The 24,838-nt window shown below is 40.5% G+C and overlaps 1 protein-coding gene and 1 long non-coding RNA gene across 2 annotated transcripts in view; one reads left to right on the top strand and one right to left on the bottom strand.

Annotated features, from left to right (window-relative positions):
• Positions 1-425: 425 nt before the first annotated feature.
• Positions 426-23,056, bottom strand: SLC40A1 (solute carrier family 40 member 1). Its single transcript, XM_055571966.1, has 8 exons — positions 22,675-23,056; positions 22,117-22,184; positions 16,740-16,899; positions 14,465-14,580; positions 13,068-13,194; positions 4,518-4,760; positions 3,067-3,720; positions 426-1,964 (listed from the first exon to the last, which is right to left on the bottom strand). Exons 1-8 carry the CDS (start codon positions 22,715-22,717, stop codon positions 1,651-1,653), a joined length of 1,725 nt encoding a protein of 574 aa, XP_055427941.1. The 5' UTR covers positions 22,718-23,056; the 3' UTR covers positions 426-1,650.
• LOC129646164 (uncharacterized) overlaps positions 12,148-24,838 on the top strand; it is a 41,959-nt gene continuing 29,268 nt past the window's right edge. The window contains exon 1 of the long non-coding RNA XR_008711732.1: positions 12,148-12,194. This is a non-coding gene — a long non-coding RNA (uncharacterized LOC129646164). The remainder of the gene's footprint in view (positions 12,195-24,838) is intronic.

Raw genomic sequence — 24,838 nt, 5'->3', positions numbered from 1 at the left:
AGTCCACAAAGTGCTTCTACAACAAGTACCTTACTTGACTCATTCAGGGAAACTGTGATGTAGGTACAGCTGGTTTTATAATAACACTTCCAATTTACAGAAGAGAAAATAGAATTCAAGAGAGCTTAAAGTGACTTCTTCAAGGTCAAAGAATGAGTTCTGGGGCTCATGTTTACTATACTGTTATCCCAGCCACCATAAACTAGACATATGAGCAGGGAGATAACACTTAAAAGTGTGAATTATTACAACATTAGAGATCTTTAGAGAGAAACAGATACTATCTAAAACAGATGTTCTGTTAACAAAAGCAATATTAAACAACAAGGGAACGCAACTCAGGAAAAAGAAGTCAAGATTTTTTTAAATGTTTTTATATAGAAATATTTTACAAAGATTTTACAACATGGCAAATCATTACATCATACTGTAGAAAGAAGAAAAAGATTAAACCTCAAGAAAAAAGAAAGTGCTCAGCGCAATGTATTGCAGTCTCCGTGAAAGTGCATGAATGGTTAAGGCAAAGCATGCCGCTGGTACTGGCATGCTGCAAAATGACTTGCAAAACAGTTTTGAAAAAATATATATATAAAAGGATTATTTCCCTCCATTTTTCTCAAAGACATTTGAAAGGGATACATTTATGAACAGTTTTGCTCTACGACTAGGTAAAAATAACTCCTGGGTACAAAACAGTAAAAGTAAAAATGTTCTACCGAGCATGTTAAAAGTAAATCAAATGATTTATAAAAACAAAACCTTTCCAAGTTTGGGCCTGCTTTCTACATTTAACTTGTCAACTCCCTCATGTTCCAAGACAGAGATCATGAAGGATAGTGGCATGAGTTAAGTCTGGATCTTGACCTTCGTGTGACTTTTAACTTCTAGTTTCTATGGCCAAACTGCTGGCACGTTTGAAGTCCTCATGCCTTCACTGTATTATAAATCTACCCTATAGCTTTGCTTTTACCTGTAGCTTACACAATAGCCATTTTATGAAGTGCTACATATGCTTAATACAATATTTTGCCCTAGCTGATAAGAAAAATACAAAGGTGCTCTCTAAAGTTAAACCATAAACCCTATTAAAGAATTCTAGTTAAGTATTTCATTCCTCCACATATATGTCAATCCCCTAACAGCAATAGGACCAACAAGGATAATACTGGTTATCCAACTTTAATTTTCAAACTTGGAAGAGAATTTGTTTTTATAGTATAACTGAGAATAAGATTTTTTTTAAAAAGTAAATTAACTAGACTTGAACACGAGTGTTAGGGCAAACTAACATATCTGAATTCTAGTACAGATAACAAATATCTGCCAAAAAATAACTTAATTCACCTGACTAATCATTCTTCTATGGAAAATTTTACACTTATGAGAAATAGGGAAAATCAGTGTTACTGTTCTAGTCCCTGTATTTAAACTGAGTTTCTCTTTCTCTATTTTTTTTTCTATCTTTAAATATAAGGGAAATTAACCAGCTCACTTCTCCTGGCTTGTTTCCTAACTAGCTTTTGGCCCTCAAGGCATAGCTATGGTAAAACCAGAGAGAGACACCCAGCAATTTATTGGAATTCTGAAGAACAAAATATGCACATGTGCTCTACATAATCTAGTAACAGGGGCAGCAACAGCTGAACTGTCTTACACATCAGAAGTATTAGCTTGATCTGCATCTGTAACTTCTTTATCATCATGACCACAGGCAAAAAGCTGGGAGCCCAGAGTTTTCTGGGCAAATCGGAAATACATGATGTGGCCCATTGCCACAAAGGAGACTGAAATCAACACGAGCAAGCCGAAAGCTTCAGGATTCGGAGCCAGGATGACCATGATGAAGTGCAGAAGGTCAAGAAGATAGTTCATGGAGTTCTGTACACCATTTATAATGCCTCTTTCAGATTCAACAACATTTTCTTGCAGCAACTGTGTCACAGTTAAATCAAAGGACCAAAGACCTAAAATAAAAGATATCTCTTAGAAACTTAGTTTTAACTTAGAGCCATACATTTCAGAACTATACATTAAATATCTGTTGACATATACAAAATACATACTTAACTCTATTACCTTAAAGTCACCATATGTATATTTATCATAGCTGAGTTTTAGAGAATTATTTTTCATTAATAAATACTGTGCTATTACTGGTTTCAAGAAATTGTTTTTACAGCCATAAGAAATAATTCTTTTCTGTGATTATTCATACTCTGAAAGCAAAACTCTGAAATCAGAGACATAATAAATCCTATTATAATTACTAGTATTTTTAAAGTTTAAAATGAACGGACCTGATATATTGTTAGGTTTAAAGTGTAAGGAAACTTTAAGCCATTAATACATTTACTGCTTTGGTCCTAAAGCCCCTACAATAAAGCTGTCTTGCTTTAATATTAATATCCTTAATAAATTAATGAACTGCTGTGTATCACAAGATAAATATGGTTTCATTTCAAGAACGAATTCAGACAGAGATAATTCATCAGTAGTCTATTAATGATTACTTAAACTTGCCTTTGTAAGAGGTTTTTACATTATGCTTCCTTTCAGGGCTATAAAAATCATTTGTTTGGCAAAGTATACAAAAAAGAAACATCAGCTAGAGAAGACCTCTGAAGGATTTTTCTCTAACTATTGTGTCTTATTTTTTTAAATTTAAACCCCACTTTTTTTAACTTTATTGCATTGAACTATTTGCTAAATTACAGTCCTTTTGGTAGAGTTATAATAATAAAAAGGCTCTAAGTTACTAAAAGTATAATTATTATTGATAATATCTTTTTAAAAATTAACTAAATTACATTAAAAGAGAAAGATATCCACTCAGTAAAAAGCTTCAAGCCCTAACCATGTTTTAGGAAAGTATATATACATACACACTCTACAAAATACAGGTTCAAACTATAAAGTTAAATTTTCATAATAAATGACTGGATTACGAGTGGATTTTGCTTAAATTAACATTCAGGGAATATTTTAGCCCAATTTCTGCTGAATCATCTGACCCTCCACTGCAAAAAGACACTTTAATTCATTAATATACAAAAGGAGACTGCTTACCGATTCTAGCAGCAATGACGCCTGCAAACAGCAGGCTGACAGAGATTATAGGCACGGACTTAGAACTCATCTCGGGGACAACACTAGCAGGAGCAGACCCGTTTGACATGTGCGTATCAGTTGTAGAGATGATTTCAGGTATTTTTGTAGGTGTAACTGAAAGTGGTTCTGTTTGAATGAACCTAGTACGGATATCTTCAAAAGGTGAAACAGACAAGTCCAAGGGGCTTCCAGGCATGAACACGGAGATCACACACAAGATCAAACAGGAAAGCTGTGCGAGTCCTGAGATCAGACCAGTCCGAACCAGGCCACATCTTCGACGCAGCCATGTAAAAGCCACAGTTCCCATTATTCCAGTTATGGCTGATGCTCCCATCAAAATACTGAGGATGGACCCGCTCAGCCCCTGAGTGTAGGCGTACCCTGTAGTGATGCAGTCGAAGCCCAGGACAGTCATATAGAGGAAAGCAAGACCCATGCCCGCCAGAAACACAGACTGGTTGTAATAGGAGACCCATCCATCTCGGAAAGTGCGGAAGGGCTCAGCCATCTGGGAGGCACAGCTTGGCTCTTGCTCATGTTCAAGTTCATGGATGTCAGGGTCTTTCTCACCCATTAGATGAGTTCCCTCCAGGGGTTTTGGCTCAGATTCTGTTAATAAAAGACATTATTATTTGAGGGAGGGGACATGGAAGAAAAAGCTAACTACCTTACTCAGTAATTTTCTTCTCCCCATTCCCTCACCTATGGAGGGCATCACCCATGGACACCCTCGGCTACTACAATATAATACATATTTTCTTGTACTCATCTAAGGATTTCAGCCAAGGAATAAACTCCAAGTATTTACATTATAAACAAAATACTATTGATACTTCTCCCCTCCCCATTCCCCCCCAACCAAAGTAAACAGGAGGAAAACTTAACAGATAAAATCTAATAATTGTCTGAGAAAAATACACAACCTTATTTCTGGGGCCCATTTAAGATTCCATTTGCTCAGAAGCCTAACTTCCTCTTCTCTTCTTGAAAAATCCCCACCTTCATATCCTCACTCTCTTCCACTGTCCCACAAATGGCAGGCAACTCCCTTCTTTACAGACTTCTAGGAATTCTCTTCTCTTTCCCCCAGTGTTCTTCCCATTACCATGCCCAACTCTGCCCATCCCTCAATTAATTGCCCCTCTGTGCCTGCTATTCACATTAAGAAAAAGGGCCAGAGGTCCCATTCCAACCCCTTGAGGTTCAACCCAGATTTGTTCCACAGATCCTCAAAAGACTGGGTTTTAACTTATTACCATGTTGATATAGTTAACCTCATACAGGCCATCATTAATAACTAAACCTGACATAAATTCAAAATTATTTTGGTCTCAACCAACATATAAGATCTGCAAATAAAATCAAAATAAGATCAAAATAAAGGGATCGAACATTTTGTTGTTTACCTTTGTATAAATTCAGTCGTTTCAACTCAGTTTCCTCTTTAGGAGGAGCCTTCACAGCCAGAGCAGGGGTTTTCTGGTAAACCTTCCAGAGCAGAAAGTATTCCACACACATGGATACCAAATTCCACGCCGAAATGAAACCACAGCCAATGACTGTAGAGCCAAATGTCATAATCTGGCCAACAGCCATGGGGGCCAAGATGTTGGTTAACTGGTCAATCCTTCGTATTGTAGCATTCATATCTACAGAGATAGGTGAAAAAGGCAGGTAAGTGTGCAAATCTATCAAAGAGAGACTGCCCACTTACATAACACAACTCATAAACCAAGTGTATTGATCCCTAAGATGTAAATTTCTAAAAGCGCTCTGCAAGCAAACTATTTTGTTAGAAAATCAATTGCTGTTTGGAGCAAGTCACATTAAACTTGCCTCAAAAATCATGATTCTCTAGGATTATATAAATTAGTCTAACATTGGCTTTTTTAAAATGAATTAAATAGTAACTCTACATTCATTTATTTCAACAAGCATTTATTAAATGCTTATCATGAATTAGGCTATGACGAAAAATGAATACCCTTCCCATCTTCATGAAGTTTATACTCACATGGGAAAACAAAGACAGTCAACAAGCATATAAATACATAGCAAGTCAGATGTTCAGTAAAGACTAGAGTGAAAAATAACGCAAAAAAAAGGGCATAGAGAGTGCTCAGGGGAAGGGGGAATCTTCAGTTCTATATATGGCAAGGTCAGGGAAGAACTCACGGAAAAAAAGAGAACATCATAGCAAAGGCATGAAGCAGTAGGAGGCAAAAGAATAAGTCCTGTGGGTATTAGGGAAAAGACAATCCCAGGCCAAGGCAAGTGCAAAAATCCTGGAACAGGAGGAGCATGCCCAGAGGAACAGCGAGGAGGACAGTAAGACTGCAGCAGAATGAGGAAGGGAGAGAGGATAAGAGATGAGGTCAGAGAGGGACGGACTGGCCCAATCATGCAGGATCTTACCCCACTACTTGGAAACCAATTTTTATGCCGAATGACTCAGGAAACCTTTCGAAGCTAATGAACAGAGAGGTGGTACCATATGACTTGTATTTTTAAAGGTTCATTTTGGCTGCTGTGATAAGAAAACAGCGTGCAGTGTGTATGTGTGTGCATGGGTCGGGTGGGGATGTAGACAACAGTGGAGCCAAGGAGACAGGTGGGAGACGACGTGGGGGGAGTAAGACAGTAACAGTGGAAACAGAGAAACAGACACTGGATAAAATCTAAAGGAGAATCAGGAAGACTTGAAACGGATTAGATATGGTATGCGAGAGAAGGAGAGGAATTACAGATGACTCTAAAGTTTTCATACTGAGCAACAATTGGAAGGATAGAGTTTCCACTTACGGAGAAAGGGAAGACTTCAGAAGAATCAGGTTTGGACAAAAGAATAAGCATTTGGTTCTAGAGATGTTGATTTCTCTAAGTCGACTGACATTCAAGAGGCTCTGTCAAGCAGACAATTAAACATACAGGTCTGGAGTCCAGAGAAGAAGTAGGTACCAGATCTGCGAGTCACCACCAGCTGCTTGATTTTTAAACCAAAGACACTGGAGGTGACTGAGAGAGTGAGTATAGACTGATAAGGTTTGAGGACTGAGTCTATGTTCAGAGGTCAGGAAGATGAAGAGGAACGAGCAAAAGAGGAGAAAAACCAGGAGAGTGTAGTGTCCTAAGCCAAGAGGGAGCAATGTTTCAAAGAGGAGGAAGTGATCAATTGGCAACCAATGCCGTTAAGTCAAGAAAGATGAGCACTGGGAAGCATCTCTAGACAGGTCACATGGAAGGTACTGAGGACCTTAAAAAGAATAGTTCTGGTGAGCAATAAGGGCAAATGCCTGATTGAAGCTGGTTAAAGAGGTTGGTGCCAACTCCAGGGGACACCATTTCTATTATATTCTAAGTGAGTTGCACCGTCCAGCTTCACAATGTGAATGTTGCCCCCGCCCCCGACCCCAGCCCCGGTATTATGGAAAGCAAGGCCCCAGCCAAGCAAAGGAATTGGAAAGAGTGAACACAGATATTTCTTTTGGTTAAGTTTTGTTCAAAAGGAGAATAAAGAAATGGGAGTGATAGAGGTGGTAAAGAAGGGCATTTTTAAGATGAGCAAAGTTACAGCATGTTTATATGCTAATGTGAATGATTCAGTAGATGAGAAAGGACAGAACTGAGTCCACTGCACAAGCTGCAGAGCTGTTCTTAGATAGGACCACAAGCAATTCAAGAGTGTAGGTCATGTAAACGGCTGTAGGTACAAGTGGGAAGAGGGACGTGAAGATTGGAGCACATGAAAATTCTCTTCTCATTTTCCCACTTTCTCAGTAGAATGCAAGGCAAGGTCATCAGGGAAAGTGAGGATGGGAGAGGCGGTACTGAATGTATGAGGGAAAAGTGAGACACAGTCCTTTAGGACAGTGGGAGGAGGAAGGGGCCAGAGGCAATTGTATGATCACACAGCAGCATGAAAGGGCTGGCTTGAACCCAGTGGTCATGAACTTTAAGCGAGAGCAGTGAGCAAAATTGTGCTTTTTTTTTTTCACCAGCCATGTGCTACCACGGAGAGTTGGATTTAAGCAGGATCTTACGAAAGGAAAAGAACAAAAGAAGAGGAGGCCAAGTGAGCTGAGGGTGTATACTAGGAAGTGTTCATATGGTTGGAACGACTGAGTTTGGAATTTAAACTGGGTAAGGAGAGGAGACCAGAGAAGGCAATGGCAGCCCACTCCAGTACTCTTGCTTGGAAAATCCCATGGATGGAGGAGCCTGGTAGGCTGCAGTCCATGGGGTTGCTAAGAGTCGGACACGACTGAGCGACTTCACTTTCACCTTTCACTTTCATTCATTGGAGAAGGAAATGGCAACCCACTCCAATGTTCTTGCCTGGAGAATCCCAGGGATGGCGGAGCCTGGCAGGCTGCCGTCTATGGGGTCGCACAGAGTCGGACACGACTGAAGCGACTTAGCAGCAGCAGCAGCAGCAAGGAGAGGAAACAAGAGGGGGTCACAAGCAGTGGAAAGGCAGTGGAATCGATGACTTGTAGGTGCCAATGAGGCTGGAGCACTGCTGTGGCTGGGGAACCAGAAGGAGGGAGCTGATAACGCAGGAGGTATAGTTCAAGTCTTGGATGCCAAAGATTGAGATTAGGGAAGGGGAGGGTTTCACAGTGATAACAAGGTCTTTGGGTATGACCATGGGAACACACAGCTGAGTTAGAGTGGAGGACGAGATGCATAAAGGAGAGGAAATCAAGAAAATAACCTACTTTCTCATTTTCTATCTCACAGAGTGAAAACTGAGAAAGTTCTTATCAATCACGTGGGGCACCTTGGAAAAGCATTATGTGACTAATAAGCACGTTAACAGAAAACTGTCATTATTCTTTCTCGCACTCTTCCTGGTCCTCAACTGCCTTCCAATTAGTCCTATGCATGCAGAACACCTGCATGATAACAGGAGAACTTTGACATATTTCACCTTTCACTTGAGAAGCAAAGGCAGTTTTCATCGATCTTATACATAACCAATTTTGCAGAGGCCTCATTAACTTCCATCTGCCCCTGCTAATAATTTCCTAACATGGAAACGTAGGATTGCTCCTAATAACTCAATAACTTGAATCCAAAAATCAAATACTAATGAAAGCATACACTTGGATCTGAAGGCCTCAGAACAACAATGAAATTTAACTAACATGATTTGTTACTTTTTTACTACCTCCCTTTTCAAGTGCTCATGAAACTTCTAATGCCACCAATTTCTTTTCTTTATTATCAAAATTTAGAAACTTCTATCTGAGGAAGCAAGTAATGTTTAGATGTAATGTAGTATCAGAAAAGAGATTTCATTTTTCTGAAGTAGAATTAATTAAATAATTTTTGAAAAAGACCTAACCATTTTACTGGTAACAGGCTAGAGAAGAATTGGTCCTCTCAATGTGCAAACATACTTTTTTCCACAGGCTTGTATTGATTCTTATGCAAACACACAAATGTGTGCTCATTTAATTTCAATTAACTGTTTTCAGCTGAGCTGTGACAGAGCAGGACATCAGTAACTACTCGCTGTTATAAAGGGTATATATCTCATAGAATAATAAAGAACAGATTTGCTGAGCAAATAGCACCTCGCAGGTTTGTCTACCTCAAATATGAAATCAATTTTCAGTCAATGGAGTTCAAACAAGAAATGTATCTACCTTACTTGATCAAGCCAACCAGCAGATGTTTCTCTGGAATGATGGACAAGAAAAATCTCAGACACTATGAACAAAAAGTGATTAGCAAAGGAAATGAAGAAGGAAATAAAACAACAGATGGAATAAAAAGTCAGGGAAAGGAAGTGAGTTTCAAACAGATTTGACAGGCTAAGGGTCATGGCTCAAGAGAAGGCTTTAATTAGACACTAACTAAATCAAGTACTTAGACAAATTAGTTGACAGATTAATTAACAGTATTTCTGTGGAAAAAGAGTACCTTTTCTGGAGCTGTCTAAACTGGATGGTAACAACTATATTTTGACCTGATGCACTGAAATTATAAAACTTTTCAACCTTCCAGGGAACATCTCTCTTGTTCTTTACCCTTAGTGATAAAACTTCCACTTTTATAAACTACTCTGAAAACAAGAAACATTGGGATGTGGGATTGGGAACAATTAGCTTCCAGCTGACAACCCTCCCTCTTAATGGGCACACTCTTACCCCATCACATACATTTTACAACATACATGCACACACGCGTGCATGATGCACGTGCGTTCAGTTGGTCCTGCCCAGTCTCCCGCTTGGTTTCCAACAGTCTTTGCCAGCAACCTCAAAGATCAGCCTGCACGAACATAAATTACTCCTGCCTGGAATAGATGTGTATCTGTGTACAGAGACACAAAACCAGAGGTAGCAAAGGCGGCAGGTGGAGTCCCTTCCTAGTGTACTTTTCCCCTTTCTCTTCTATTTTTCCTTTACCGTCCTCTTTTTTTATCTGTTCTGTATCTGACTTATAGCAGGAAGAGTACCAAAATCCATGGTGAGAGCCTTGCTGACCCCCAGCATGGAATAATTATCTGCTCCTATTTTGAAGGACCGTTTTTAATTAGTTTTTAAACAAATATGGAGATCAAAACTTGAGGAAAAACAACACGGAGAGCTTCTTTAGGCTCTATCCTGTACTTGCGGCTGAATTTGAAACAGCACCACTTCCTAAACTAATCCACAGTGGACAAGAGTTCAACAGGCAGCTTCCTTCCTTTCTTAAACTCAAGAAACTCCAGAAAAGGGAAAGGGAAAGGGAAGTCGGTCAGTCGTGTCTGACTCTTAGCAACCCCATGGACTGCAGCCTACCAGGCTCCTCCGTCCATGGGATTTTCCAGGCAAGAGTACTGAAGTGGGGTGCCAGAAAATAGACCGGTTAGCCCGGATTCTTCCATTATGCAATAATTCCTCAAATAAAGAAAGACAGCTGAGAAGTGGCCAGTCATATTTTTGTTGTTTTCCTGGAATATCACTTTATAGTCAGAAAGGTCCCAGAAAGTTACATGGGATCTTTGCTTTGTTATTTATTTATTTATTTATGTAGATATTTAGCACAAATGAACCGTGAACTTCCTGATGTTCAAGCTGGTTTTAGAAAAGGCAGAGGAACCAGAGATCAAATTGCCAACATCCGCTGGATCATAGAAAAAGCAAGAGAGTTCCAGAAAAACATCTATTTCTGCTTTATTGACTATGCCAAAGCCTTTGACTGTGTGGATCACAATAAACTGTGGAAAATTCTGAAAGACATGGGAATACCAGACCACCTGATCTGCCTCTTGAGAAATCTGAATGCAGGTCAGGAAGCAACAGTTAGAACTGGACATGGAACAACAGACTGGTTCCAAATAGGAAAAGGAGTACGTCAAGGCTGTGTATTGTTATCCTGTTTATTTAACTTATATGCAGAGTACATCATGAGAAACGCTGGACTGGAAGAAACACAAGCTGGAATCAAGATTGCCCGGAGAAATATCAATAACCTCAGATATGCAGATGACACCACCCTTATGGCAGAAAGTGAAGAAGAACTAAAAAGCCTCTTGATGAAAGTGAAAGAGGAGAGTGAAAAAGTTGGCTTAAAGCTCAACATTCAGAAAATGAAGATCATGGCATCTGGTCCCACCACTTCATGGAAATAGATGGGGAAACAGTGGAAACAGTGTCAGACTTTATTTTTCTGGGCTCCAAAATCACTGCAGATGGTGACTGCAGCCATGAAATTAAAAGACGCTTACTCCTTGGAAGGAAAGTTATGACCAACCTAGATAGCATATTCCAAAGCAGAGACATTACTTTGCAAACAAAGGTTCATCTAGTCAAGGCTATGGTTTTTCCAGTGGTCATGTATGGATTTGAAAGTTGGACTGTGAAGAAGGCTGAGCGCCGAAGAATTGATGCTTTTGAACTGTGGTGTTGGAGAAGACTCTTGAGAGTCCCTTGGACTGCAAGGAGATCCAACCAGTCCATTCTGAAGGAGATCAGCCCTGGGATTTCTTTGGAAGGAATGATGCTAAAGCTGAAACTCTAGTACTTTGGCCACCTCATGCGAAGAGTTGATTCATTGGAAAAGACCCTGATGCTGGGAGGGATTGGGGGCAGGAGGAGAAGGGGACGACAGAGGATGAGATGGCTGGATGGCATCACTGAATGAGTCTCAGTGAACTCCGGGAGTTGGTGATGGACAGGGAGTCCTGGCATGCTGCGATTCATGGGGTCGCAAAGAGTCGGACACAACTGAGCGACTGATCTGATCTGATCTGAAAGATTCTGAGTAACTTTCTCTTTACTCGGGGCTTTTTTTTTTTTTTCCAATTATAGACTCTACAGACTTCACAGAGTCAGCATGAGTTAAGAAATTCAGATATGAGAAAGAAAATCATCTTAAAAGCTAACTTTTCCCCCAAATACATTTCAACAGATATATGTGATCTATTTTTAAAACATATCCTTTCGTACCCTTTGAATTTCAGAACATGGACATACGTTACATCCTTAAAATAACACACTAAAAGAGAAAGAAAATAACAGGGAAAAATACCCTAAAAAGGACAAAATCTTATCTTTTAATTCTATGTGACAAAAAGAGATATGGAATTATTTCCTATTAGTAAATGATCACAGGAAGAAAAATCAACGAGAATCACTACTTTAGCTCCAGAGAGAATTTTCTGCAATACAGGCTTTCCTGTGCTAAATTCATCTTCCATCCTCACTGACCAATCACCGTGGTATCTCTATCTGAAGCAGTGTTATTACTGCTATCACAAAGTGATGACTTAAGCAAAGCCTTCTTTTTCTTCATGTAGACCTTTCACAGATTTTGTTCCCTTTCTCTCAACTTTCTTTTTTTTTTAAACCACATGTCTAGTCAAACAAAGTTGCTTGCTAACCCCAGCCTCTGTGTCCTGGGATAACCCACTAAAGTGATCGGGAATGGTCTTGTCAGTCAGGGTGGTTGGCAATGAGTTTGTGAAACCCATTAATCTCAGTGACTAGCAAAGCTGACTCAGCTGACCTGATCGGTAAATAAGTGCACAGTCCTCCTTTACTCGGTGCAATTTCAATCCATCTGTGTCTGGGTGCTCTATGGAGTCGGGGGTAAGTAGGGACTATTGAGTAAGTAGGTTACTCTGAGCCCAGGTATTACTGATGTAATGGATATATTGCTTTGTAAGCACTTCAGCCTTTGTTTGCTCTCTTGTACATTTCCAATGGACAACTAAAATGCAAGCTTTGTAAGACCTACATTCTATCCTCTACTTCTTTAGTGTTCATAACGGCAGTTACAGTGCATCATACATAATGTAATGCAAGTTATCAACTTTAACTTTAAAGTTGAAGGAATTAACTTCTAGAGTCTATCCTAGAATTGTGTGTGTGTGTGTGTGTGCTGCATATTCAGTCATGTTTGACTCTTCGCCACCCCATGGGCTGTTGTGTTCCACGCTCCTCTGTCCATGGAGTTTCCCGGGCAAGAATACCGGAGCAGATTGCCATTTCCTTCTGCAGGGGACACTCCTGACCAGGAACTGAACCCACGTCTCTCGCATCTCCTGCACTGGTAGGAGGGTTCTTTACCAGCTGAGCCACATAATTGTTTCTATTTGTTTGGATAAAAGTAATATCCACAATATGACCAATAAGTACTGGTAATAATAACCATAGTATAATGATAAAATTCATGTCAGATATTCACTGTTTTACGTATTAGAAAGAAAAAGCTCCAAAGAAATATTCTTCTATTTGCCAGGTTTTCCTAGAATAAAAGAGAAGGTCACTAGCCTATAAATTAGCTTCTTAACAGTGAGATACATCTTTGTGCTAAGATTGATAATGTAAGAAAAAGACTGTTCTTTCAATTTATTATTCCTTAAAATTACTCAGAAAAAAAGGCGTAAGCCTCAGTTACTACCACTGATTTAAAGTGAATCCTAATATAAAGCATTTGGTAGAAAGAGAAAAGCACATTACCTGCTAGCCTGCCTCTGTCTTCTCCTGCAACAACAACGATCCAGTCCCTCTGGATCGTGATCGCAGTAGCAGTACTGGCCAAGTTGGCAATATTTGCAATCGTGATGATCAAGATGTAGCATGAAGTCTAAGGAATTACAGGAAAAACGTTAAAATGTCAGTGTTACCACACTGTACCGACTGCTCTTTGGCAGCATAATAAAATTTTTATTTTAATTTAATTTCATAAATTATAAAAAAAAAAATCATCTTACTTGTAGACATGAAACAGTAAGACAGCAGTGGTCAAGTTAAAGGGCATAATATCTTTCTAATCTGTATCTTCTGTGGTGCAAACACATATTGAGTGCTTGGTCACATCTGACTCTCTGTGACCCGTGGACTGTAGTCTGCCAGGCTCCTCTGTCCATGGACTTCTCCAGGCAAGAATACTGACATGGGTTGCCATTTCCTACTTCAGGGGATCTTCCCAACCCAGGGATCAAAGCACATCTGCATTTCCTGCTTTGGCAAGTGGATTCTTTGCCACTGAGCTACCTGGGAAGCCCCATCCGTAGTATACATGATACACAAGAGCCATATGCACATTTATATGACCTAGTTATCACAGTGTTAACCTTGGGGTAGTTTTTAATTCCTCCCATAAATATGTCCTTTGGAAGAAACATTGAAGGGGAAGTGAAAAGTCTTGCATTTAAATCAGAGTTCTGACATTTTCCAGTTGCATGACCACAGGCAATCAGCTAACATCACCTTGCCTCACTTTTTCATCAACAAAATAAAGGGAATAGAGTAGAAGATTTCTTGTCCATCTAGCTTTGGAACGCTACAATATCAATTCAAATATACCTAAGATTTACTAGTGACAGCAAATTTATTGTTTTCCACTACACCCATCTCTGTGCTCTTTTCTGTCAAGCTATCATGAAATTAAAGTGTGACAAGTTATCTACTCCATGTCCTCAAATACAAATACTAATTATTATTGGAGGACAACAATCATGACTGATTTATATATATATGGATAACATTTCTTATATGGTGTGAACAAATTATAGGTTAATACTAATGACCTGAAAGCTAGCAACTGGATTATGTAATGAACTCTTTGGACTGCCATTAAAACACAAAAGGAAAAAAAACCAATAGAACAAAATTTAAATTCAAACAACACATAATGAATGCCTGTCATGGGCAAAAAAAACCCAAACAAAACAAAAGTGTTAGGGATATTAAAGTAACATGGATCACAGCCTTGTCTAACTCAACGAAACTATGAGATTAAAATTAACAGGGCTTATTTGCAAAAGACATTCCCTAGCCTCAGAGAGTTTTCCTCTTTTATCACTAACAGATACATCAATTTTCTGCCATCAAAAATCTTGTTGAGAACTTACAAGAACCCATCCATGGTACATAGTCAGAAGCTCGTTCTTATGTAGGAAAACCATCATCAGGATGATTCCACACAGGATGACCGAAACATTCTGGATCACCAGTGAAGTCTGGGCCACTACACAAAGGGAGAAACAGTGTTCACACACCAAAGCACCTCAACGGAGCTGTTTTCATCCATGCATCACTGTTTTACTGTATTAATACATATGCATACATATGCAAATTACAAGAAATGAAAACATTCCTACCTGAACTATTTCTAGCAGGACCCAGCATATCACATCAGACCAGTAAAACTTGCAGACAGAATAAAGAAGTACTTCTCATTTTCCCTGATAAAGCCACTCATAATGACTGCATTTTCATTTATTTTCTTGAAACTATATTAGATAAACAAGACCCACGTCTCAGCCCTTTGTAGCTTAGGCAAAACTAAGAACATGGAAGAGGCTAAGGAAGAGGTCATGGAATTCATAACCTCCTAGATGGTGGGCTGAATTTGATAAGATGGTACGGATGAGTAGGGAAGACAGATAAAAAATTGCCAAGAATAAGGCAGCAGTGTGTTCCTTTTAGAACACTAAAGCTATCTGCTTTGCTATGAAATTGTAAACTACACCTTTCCTCAGAGAAAATGCCAACTTCCTGAGAGCGAGGCATCCACGTAGACAAAGAGCTGACACAGCATGGGTCAGGATACCAGGAAAGGGCGCCTTGGAGTCTTTCCTTTGCTGCTCACTACGCAGATGATCTAGGGCAGCATACTTAAACTCTTGTGTCTGTGTCTATAAAGTGAGGATATAATACACATCTATCTGCCTTCCTTACTTTATGGGGTCATTATGATGCTCAAATAAAATACTCATGAAAGCACTCTGAAAAACACAGAGGGCTGTATATGAAAGGTATAATTATAGCTCTTGCCTTTAAGGACAGTAAAACTCATTCTGGCTTAGAAGGCTATATCAAAGCCTCGAGACAAAACAAACTGCTTTCTGAAATTAGTTTGAAATAAAATCCCAACATATAAGTCATCCTTTTATTGTACAAGGCTTAAATACCAACTGAATGAGATTTTTGGCTTTCAGAACCCCACAGACCACAGGAAGGGTACACACGTGAACAGATAATTGTAAGAGCATAAGTGAGATAGCAGAGGTATTAACTAAGCCGTGATGGGAGTGCCGAAAACACAGTGTCTCTAGCTAACTCAGCCTCGAGACATCAAAGATTTTCATGGAGGCAGACACATGAGTTGATTACATCGGATAAGTGCAAGATTGCTATCCCACCAAACTCCTCTTCATCCAACTCAACATTCTTTCCTAACTTACAATTTCAGTGTTCAACAATCATAAAATTAAAGGTCTCTGTATGTAACATTCCCATGCCCCTGTGTATAATGATGTAAATAACTGGGAATTTTTTTTCTAGGATACAAAACCTTTTTCTATATGTTCTTTGGTCTATTGATTCTCAAAATAAAATAATGTCCATCTTGGCCATTTTACTAATAGCATCAAGTCCTAGAATTTGATAATCCAGTTGCTCTTTAACCAGGGGCAGTCATCCTGCATTGAAAGAAACAGATACCTCAATCTTTCCCCAATGACTAAGACAGACATGGCCAGGTCTTAGCATTATCAACTGAATAATTCTGGGAAATTCTGCCCTGAATTATTATCCAAATTGCCCTTATATCTGAATAACTGAACTGTTCTCTTTCTTATACAATACTTAATGATTTCAGGATTAATGCTCTAGATTAATGTCAGTATACTATCATTTCTTATTTTTTCTTAAAAAATTAATAATTCAGCTCTCTGTGATCAGATACTCTTTTTTAAATCCATCGTTTCCACTTCCCCTAAACACCCGTCTATATGAAACACAGTACCCCAGAGGACAGATGTTAAAGCTATCCCAGGAACATTATATTAAATGAACTCCAATGCAAGTCCTGGTTAAAAAGATGCCAGAGTTAAGTAAACTTTTAATGTTTAATATGGTTCACAGAAAAGTGCTATGATGTTAATCATTAACATTTGTAATTTATGAACAGCCAAAAAAGATACCTCCCCAAATCTGTAACCTCAATATCCTGATATCCCATCTTTCTGCGGGAGTCCCAGGACCCTCCAAGCAGGGGTGCTGCTACTGAGCACCCTACCACCCAGGCAGGGGCTGCAGAGGGGCAGTGGATGAGTCACAGTGGCTTCTCTCTAGCGCAGGCACTGGTCCCATGAACACAGAGGCTCCTATGACACCACTCACCTTTCAGTCGGGCATTCTTATCCACCCAGTCGCCAATGATGGCTCCTAGGACCAGCACCGAGCCTGCCACCACCAGCCCGTAGACCGCCGTCAAGAGAAGGCTGTTCCCATAGAGCTCCACCAGGAACACCGACACCGCGAAATGCCACATCCGGTCCCCCTGGGATAAGGACAAGGGAAAAGGTGCTGGCAGATTTGGGCAGTGGGAGTTTCTAGTCAATTATACTCAAAAAAGTGCTTCCCTAACAAAAGAGCACTTTCCGACTACATCAGGAGATTTTCAAAGCCAACAATTCCTCCATGGATTGAATGTGGTCAGGTGTTAAAACTGTTCATCCAGGCACAGCGGAAAATATTCCTGCCCAATTACTAAGTAAACCTGAGAGAAAAAGCATATTAATGAAACAAACATACTTATCATTCCAGAAAAGCATATAGTTTCCAAGTTCAAGAAGGTTTTTTTGAGATAAAACCTGTTTCCTTTTTTTTATCAGGTTTCTAGCCAGGCCTGGGATTGAGAGGCATAAAGGAGTTTGCTACTGAACCAGAATGAAACCACAGTATCGTAGTTTACAAACATCAGTATGTCTTGGATGTCAAGTAAAAGCTAGTTTCCCAACTTGTACATGGTAAGAATGCACTACATTACCTTCCAAGTTTCTTTTACCTATAACATTCTAAAACCTATGTTCTACTTCAGAAATAAATTTCAAAGACAAAACATCAGGACAATCAAAAAGATGAAGTTAATATGCTCAAATTCTGGCACCATATGAAGATGTTAGAAATAAATACATAAATAATTTAACTTTTTGACATAGATGAGTTGTAAAAGGGAAAAAACAAAACAAAACTATTTCTTCTCTCCAGAGTATTCAGGAAATGCTGGAATTCACTGCTGCAAAACGAGTAACAGCAACTTTTAAATGAGTTGAGCAAATTAATGTGTAAGAAGTCTAAAATGGACTTTATTATGAGTTTTTAGGCCCCACTGCTGACTTGTAAGGTTAACCTAAACCAGGACAATAATGTTCTATCATAAGCTATCACTATGAGGAATCACTACAGGAAACTTAATTCCCAGGCTAGTCTCCATAGTTACGGATTGGAAGCGTACTACATTCCTAGTTCTTTCCAACGTCTTAACATCCTGTCAACAAATTTAGTGTATAAGGAGCAATGTATTATCCTGCTATGTCGTACGATTTTAAACATTTAATAAAGCCAAGACAACAATCTGATGCATCCAAAGTTAAATGGATGTGCATATTGTAGCAAATATTTACAATAAACTTCATGTAGATCAATATTTCTCAAATGGGGGTGAGCCTCCAGGGATCACTTAGCAATGTCTGGATCTATTTTGGGTTGCCACAACTGTGAGGGTGGGTTTACTACTGGCATCTACAGTCCCCAGAACAAAGAATTAATCAGGCCAAGACGTCAATAGTGCCAAGGTACAGAAACTCTGGTGTAGAGGATTATGAACATTATTTAGAACCACAGCTCAAAGTTAACATAAGAGTAGGGTCTTGAGGGGTGGGGTGAACCAGGACGAGTAAACATCTGGAAACCAGTGGAAGCACCGTGTTTGAAAGACTGGTTCTCACTTGATGGTCTGGGATGTGAGCTCTAGCACAAGCCTCAGCACAGGGCAAAAGCCCAGACTAGAAGCACAGCAAATAACTGTGGAATCAGCAAAGAAATGGATGCGCAGTGGATCCTGGCTGTAAATGAGTACAGAGTAAGACTAATTCATCAACCATAATATTCTGGTACATTAGATTTGTTACGTGGATGTTCAAGAAGTTTGAGGTTTAATTAGAACCATAATTCATATTTCTCATACAGCTTTTTAAAGTTTGCTTTGATAATGGAAAATTTCTTCCACTTAAGTAGGAATAACGTTTCAAATACCATTGTACTAAATGACTAAAAATATACGATACAACTTGTTTGAAAACAATAAAAAGACAATTTTACATTAAGATAAAAATGTCAATAAGAGTAACAAATTAACCTCTTTTCTTAACCTTTAACATGAGAAGTAAATTTAGATTTGATTAGAATAAAATGGGATGAGGAGAGCAGAGGTGCTTTATCCTAATCTCCATCCTCTAAAAAGATAAAAACACATAAATGCCTCAAATGATAGCCTGCCTCCATGAAAGAATTTATCATAAAGAATAAGAAATACTATTCCTATTGCTTCTTTCTTTCCTTTCGTACAGTTACTCCATTGAAGATCGGCTGACTTACTATGTTGTGCTGGTTTCTGGTGTACAGCAAAGTGATTCAGTTACACATTCTTTTTCACATTCTTTTCCATTATGGTTTATCACTGGATATTGAATACAGTTCCGTGTGCTCTACAGTAGGTGCTTCTTCCTTTCTTTGTTGTTTTACTCCTATATTTTTTTCCAAAAGAATTTGTTTAGGTTTTTTTAAAGCAGGACTTTGAAACAAGTGCCACAAAAGTTTTCTTTCTTGCCACCTCCTTGATGGAGAAGAATAAAACTGCTCCAATTTCCAAAGGCTTAGGCTTTAAGAAGTAACAGGCTCAACATTCACAAAGCCCAAGAATCGGGTAAAGTCTCTGTAAATATTGACCAAGCGAGCTCTCAGGCCCACCCACCCATTCTTTCCTAACCTCCATTTCCTGCCCTCCCACAAGCTCTCATCATACTTTGAGGATTTGTTTACATGTTCATCTACATTCAGTGCACTGAGCCAAAGGCCAAATGAATGTCATTATTGCACTGAATACTTTTTGAGAGGCTACTATGTACCCAACCACACTGCTGCTGCTGCTAAGTCACTTCAGTCGAGTCCGACTCTGTGCGACCCCATAGACGGCAGCCCACCAGGCTCCGCCGTCCCTGGGATTCTCCAGGCAAGAACACTGGAGTGGGTTGCCATTTCCTTCTCCAATGCATAAAAGTGAAAAGTGAAAGTGAGGTCACTCAGTCGTGTCTGACTCTTAGCGACCCCATGGACTGCAGCCCACCAGGCTCCTCCGTCCATGGGATTTTCCAGGCAAGGGTACTGGAGTGGGGTGCCATCGCCTTCTCCAAACCATACTGAAGGCACTAGAAATTCAGCAGTACACAAAAATCAAGATCTATATGTTCATGCTGCTTGCATCCCAGTGAACAGAGACCTAAAGCAAACCCAGAGTAGGCCAGGTGGTATAAACGCTATGTGGAAAAATAAAGTAGGGTGGGGCAGGAAGGTGGCATTTTGCATGAAGCATACCTATGAGTAGAAACCCAAGGAAGTAAGAGCCGGCACCATGCAGACATCTGGCACATAAATGGAGACAGTCCATAGCATGATGCATAAGATAGTAACACTGGCCACCCTTTTTCACTGCCTTACACTGTTAGTTACCTTTTTGTAATTAGATACATTGTTTAAAACCCATACCAAATTATTTCATAGGTTCCTTGAAAACAGGATTCGCTTCTTACCATATTTTGTATTCTGATAGCATAGAGTAAAATATATTGATCCACTGGCAGAAAGAAATGAAGTCAGAAACAAAAAGCATTCAACCTCAAACAAATCTAACCCAATATAACCTTCTACCCTAACACCTATATACTCAGCGTACAGGAAACCATGGGCAATGGATAGACAGATTTGTATACATATGCATACATATATTTTGTTGGAATAAAACCAGGCAAAGCGTCAAACAGGAGACAACACTCAAAAGGCAGAATTATCTAGCATTAGAGAGCATTCCTTTTTTGCACTCTTCTGCACCAAGAAGTGAAAATCCACTAAACCTTACATGGCTGTAATTGCTGTGTCTTGTTTTAATCCAAGTTTCCCACAAGAACGCCTTTTGCTCAATTATCTTTAAGACTGGAGTAAGCATCTGTCATTTTTCTTGTGTTTTGTATGACAAAAAAACAAATCCTCCTAGAACAATCACAGTTCCACTCTTTCGGCAAATCTGACCTGTCAACCTACTAACGAAAGGTCATATAAATCTAAAACTTGATCAGTATTTGGAAGTTAGGCACCTTCTTCCCCTAAGAGATAGGTCCAGATCACAAGATAAGAATTTCAGACACTTACGTCCATCACGTACCACTTTTTAAAAAAAAATACTCAATACTACTGAATTAAATTGGAAGAATAATTTAATTGGATTTAAATTAATTAAGGACAGTTTCACTCGATTTCTACTTAGGATCATCAGTTACCGGAAATAGAACTCAGGCCAAGTCTACTTTGTTTACATGTATTTGCAGAGTCATCCCTGTCTAAGCCTCTGGGGAGATAGAAGCTGGCCTTTCTAAAAAGCCATCTTTGAACTGCTCTTTCTTAAAGAGCTGATAACCTAGCTTAATAATTTCCCAAGGGCATGGGTACAGATTTCCTCATACTATAGTTTGCATTCATGTCTTAAGGATGATCCAATAGAAGTTTCCAATTTAAAAAGAAAATAGCATTCACAAAATTTATTCTCAAAATTCATTTTCCTTACTTACAGTTCTGTAAAACAGAAACTTATGGTTCTGTAACTATCACACATGACACATGAATAGAATATATTCAGATTTATTGCTTTAAACAATAAGACCAATTGTTTAAAAGATTTTAATCATCAAATGATTTAATAATCAAAAATACACCTTTCATCCTTTGGGGATTATTCTTTGGGGTCAGGGGGTATTGGTGAAGGCACCCAGGCCCACAGAAACACTGGGACTCTTCCAAGACCACGTAAGAAGTCAGAGGGTGACTTAATCAGCTGCTGATTTTCATTGGATGATGGCTTTTAAGATAGACTGAGATGTCTCACATATATCTAGCTACAGATAACATTTGAAAAGACCAGAATTTTCATCTCTCAGATATTTGTTCTTGGGGTCCATAATATTTACATTAATCTTAGAACTGCTATTTTTAGCCTGTTAGTCACGCCATTATTCTACTGTATTTTCAGAGTGTGGTATGCTGGAACTTATCTTGACAAAAGATAATAAACAAATACCTTAAAATATGTAAAAGCAGAAAATAATATCAATGAGACATTCATACATTCTTGGTAGCAGATATTACCATTTATTAAGCCTTGTAAGGCAAAATCCAATACAAGTAATGAAGATAATCCTGCCCTTTTTAATCCTGTCTTTGGATAGCTGTTGGTCTACATAAAGTATGATAACCTAACAATTAAGTAGCATTCACCAACACCTGTGGGAAAACATCTTTGGTGAAAATAACTTAGAGCATGTGTGTTCAATTGATTTCTTCAGGTGCATGACAAAACTGGAAGATGGCTTAATACAACTGGCCCAAATGAAAGGAAACAAGAAATTGTGCAAGTATGTTGTAAGAATTACTGTAGATCATCACTTACCCAAGTAGACAGAGAATGACCAAGGTAGAGAAGGAATTTTGCAGAGGTCAGGTAGTTTGCTAAGGATCCTGCAAAGATACACGGTGGGGAGATAAAAAGCGTATTTAGTCACTTGAGTGAACTGAGGTTGGAATGCTCATTCATTTGCTCTTATTAAATACAATTATTAAAAATTGCTTTGTGGGGGAAACCATGTAGATTTCATCAAGTCACCTAGAAACTGGTGGGTAAATGAAAAGTTCAGCATGACCTATTACTGGTCAATACCTGCAAAACTTCACATGCAGTGAAGAAAGCTCTTGTTTCAACAGTCTTAAACTCCATTCTATTTTTAACAAGGCAATCCAAACTGTCCAGTCGATTCCATCCTCGTTTGTGTGCAAACTCCCTTCCCAAAACTTGAAATTCCTTTCTTCCTTAACCTCCACCAAAACATGAGTCAAAAGAGCTGCTAAGCACGCTGGTTAACAGCTGAGCCACATTCCTCCAAAACCTGCGTGGAGCTGCCGGTCTCCAACGAACCAACCTGTTTCTACCCCAAGCATGGGCTCTACTCACCACAGCATCCTCCCTGACGGCTCTGCTCTCTTGTCCTGGTCATGACACCAAACGCCCCCCGCTTGTTCTTCTGCTGTTCCTGCTGCTCCTGCTGAGGTGTTTGTCAACAGGAGTGCAAGAAACTGAAGAAAGCACCGCCGAAAATACAACAGCTCTGTGCAAAAAGCCTCTGACGACGACTATGATAAAAACAAAAAGGAAAACGGCCGGGGGTCTTCTTTTAGTCTTCCTTCCAAACTTAGCTAACACTGTAGCTGAAGTTGGAAAGGCAAAGCCTTATGGAAGCGGGTGGGGGGCTCAACAGGCCGTCCGAGCCGAGTCGGGAGCCCTGGTCCTCCTCCGCCGCCGCCGCCGCCGCCGCCGCGGGCCGGGCCTGGGCAGCCACTTATACGGGGACGGGGGCGGAGCTCCGACCGCCGCCGCGGCGCTAGGCCAGGCGCCTCGCAGCCTTCCACGCCCTTCCTAGAGTCGCCGCCTACCCGCCGCCCTAGGGTCCGTCTGGCCGCAAACGACCCGCGGGCCTGGGAGCGCCTTCGCCGGACGAGCTGTGCTCGCCGGGTTACCCGCCCTCCGGGAGCCAGCCGGCTGGGCGGTGTTGGGGGAGGCGAGAGCCAAGGCCCCGGCCGCGGCTGCGGAGCCGCGCTTCGCACCGGAGGCCTGGTCGGTCGGGGAGCGGGCTGCCGCCGACGGTCGACGGTCGTCGTGCAAAGCGCCAGTCGGCTTGGAGGTGTTGGGGAAACATCCTTTTTTTTTTCGTTTTTTTTTTTTAAACGAAAATCATTTTTAATATAGATAAATAAATAGAATCCGTGTCACAGAGGCCGTTTTCCTGGCCTTGCCGTTCCGGCCCTCCTGCTGGCAGAGAATGTCTTTCCTTCCCAGGACCTCATGGCGGGGCTTCCCTCAAAGAACTAGAATCAAAGGGCAGGAAGGGGCGCCGGGATCAGACTCCAGCCCTCTTCAGAGGAGTAAACGGAGCCTTTGGAAAGGTGAAGTCCCGAAACGACGTAGGGACCCAGCCAGCCCCAGCCCAGAGCTAGGGGCTCCATGTCCTTCCTGGAGAGGCAACCAGGAGGAAGCACCCAAGCACTTCCTTTACCAACAAGCTTGCTTCTCCCTCAGCGCCCCCTGAGCCCTGCCCGCACCCACATGGCCATTCCCCACCTCTCCTCCAAGTGGCCCAGGATGGGACAGGCAGTTACCAGGAATACCGGTTATCCCAGTTGTGTCCCTGTCCAGATAAAGCCATTCGGTGGCCTCCTGGAGGGGCTAGTTAAAAACTCTAAAGAACACCAGACTTGAACCTCTCTTGACTTTTCCACCCCATCCCACCACCTCTCTGCCAAAATCCCTGGAGCCCCTAAAACCCCCAGGTTAAACTTACCCTTCTCAGTCTCGCCAAAACCTGGGGACTGGACCCTACACATTGAAACTCCAGCCAGATTCCACTCCTTGCAAAGGCCAGACTGCCACCCAGAAGTGAAAGGAGACACAAGTGAATATGTGCCCTGTATCTAGACTCTCAGTCAAGAGCCCCAGAGGTCGGCGGGCGGGGTGCAGCTGAACTGTGTTGGGATGTGGTCTGGAGGTCAGAGATAGGTGATTTACAGTTTAGCTGCTGCTCTTAACTGCCTTGGTCCTTTTCAAGCCCTCTTTTCCCCCGTTTCTTTCACAACACTTGCAAGTCCTTTCTCTTCACTCCTAGAGAGGTTTTGGTTTGTCTTCTAAAGTTGGAAAATAGGGTAATGTACCCACATGTCCTTGAGAAGTAAACCAAGGCAGCCTCATATGAGGCACATGCAGAAGAAGGGAACCAAGGAATCAAACACCTTCCACATTATGGCAGTCTCTTCCAGGAGATAAATTTTGTTGATAGGTCCTCAAACAAGGCACCAAAGATTCACCGCAGAGTCTCTCAGCAATGAGGACCCCCAAGTGCTTTACATTAATTTCTACTTGCCACAAGACAAGTATGTTGTGCTGCCCCCAACTTCCAGGTAGCTTAAAGGAGATTCGGTTGGTTAAAAAAAAAAAAAAATTACTTCCGGCCCACACTGTCTGAGAAATGTTTGTTGGAATAGTAGCTAAGTCATGCACATTTCACAATGTGAGGCAGAGATGTTTTCCATCGTCATCAAGGAGTCCTCAGAAGTCAAAACGAGAG

Source organism: Bubalus kerabau, chromosome 3, assembly GCF_029407905.1.
Source record: "Bubalus kerabau isolate K-KA32 ecotype Philippines breed swamp buffalo chromosome 3, PCC_UOA_SB_1v2, whole genome shotgun sequence".
Lineage (NCBI taxonomy): Eukaryota > Metazoa > Chordata > Mammalia > Artiodactyla > Bovidae > Bubalus > Bubalus kerabau.
The sequence above is the reverse complement of the archived record's forward strand: the minus strand, read 5'-3'. Positions and strand labels throughout refer to the sequence as shown.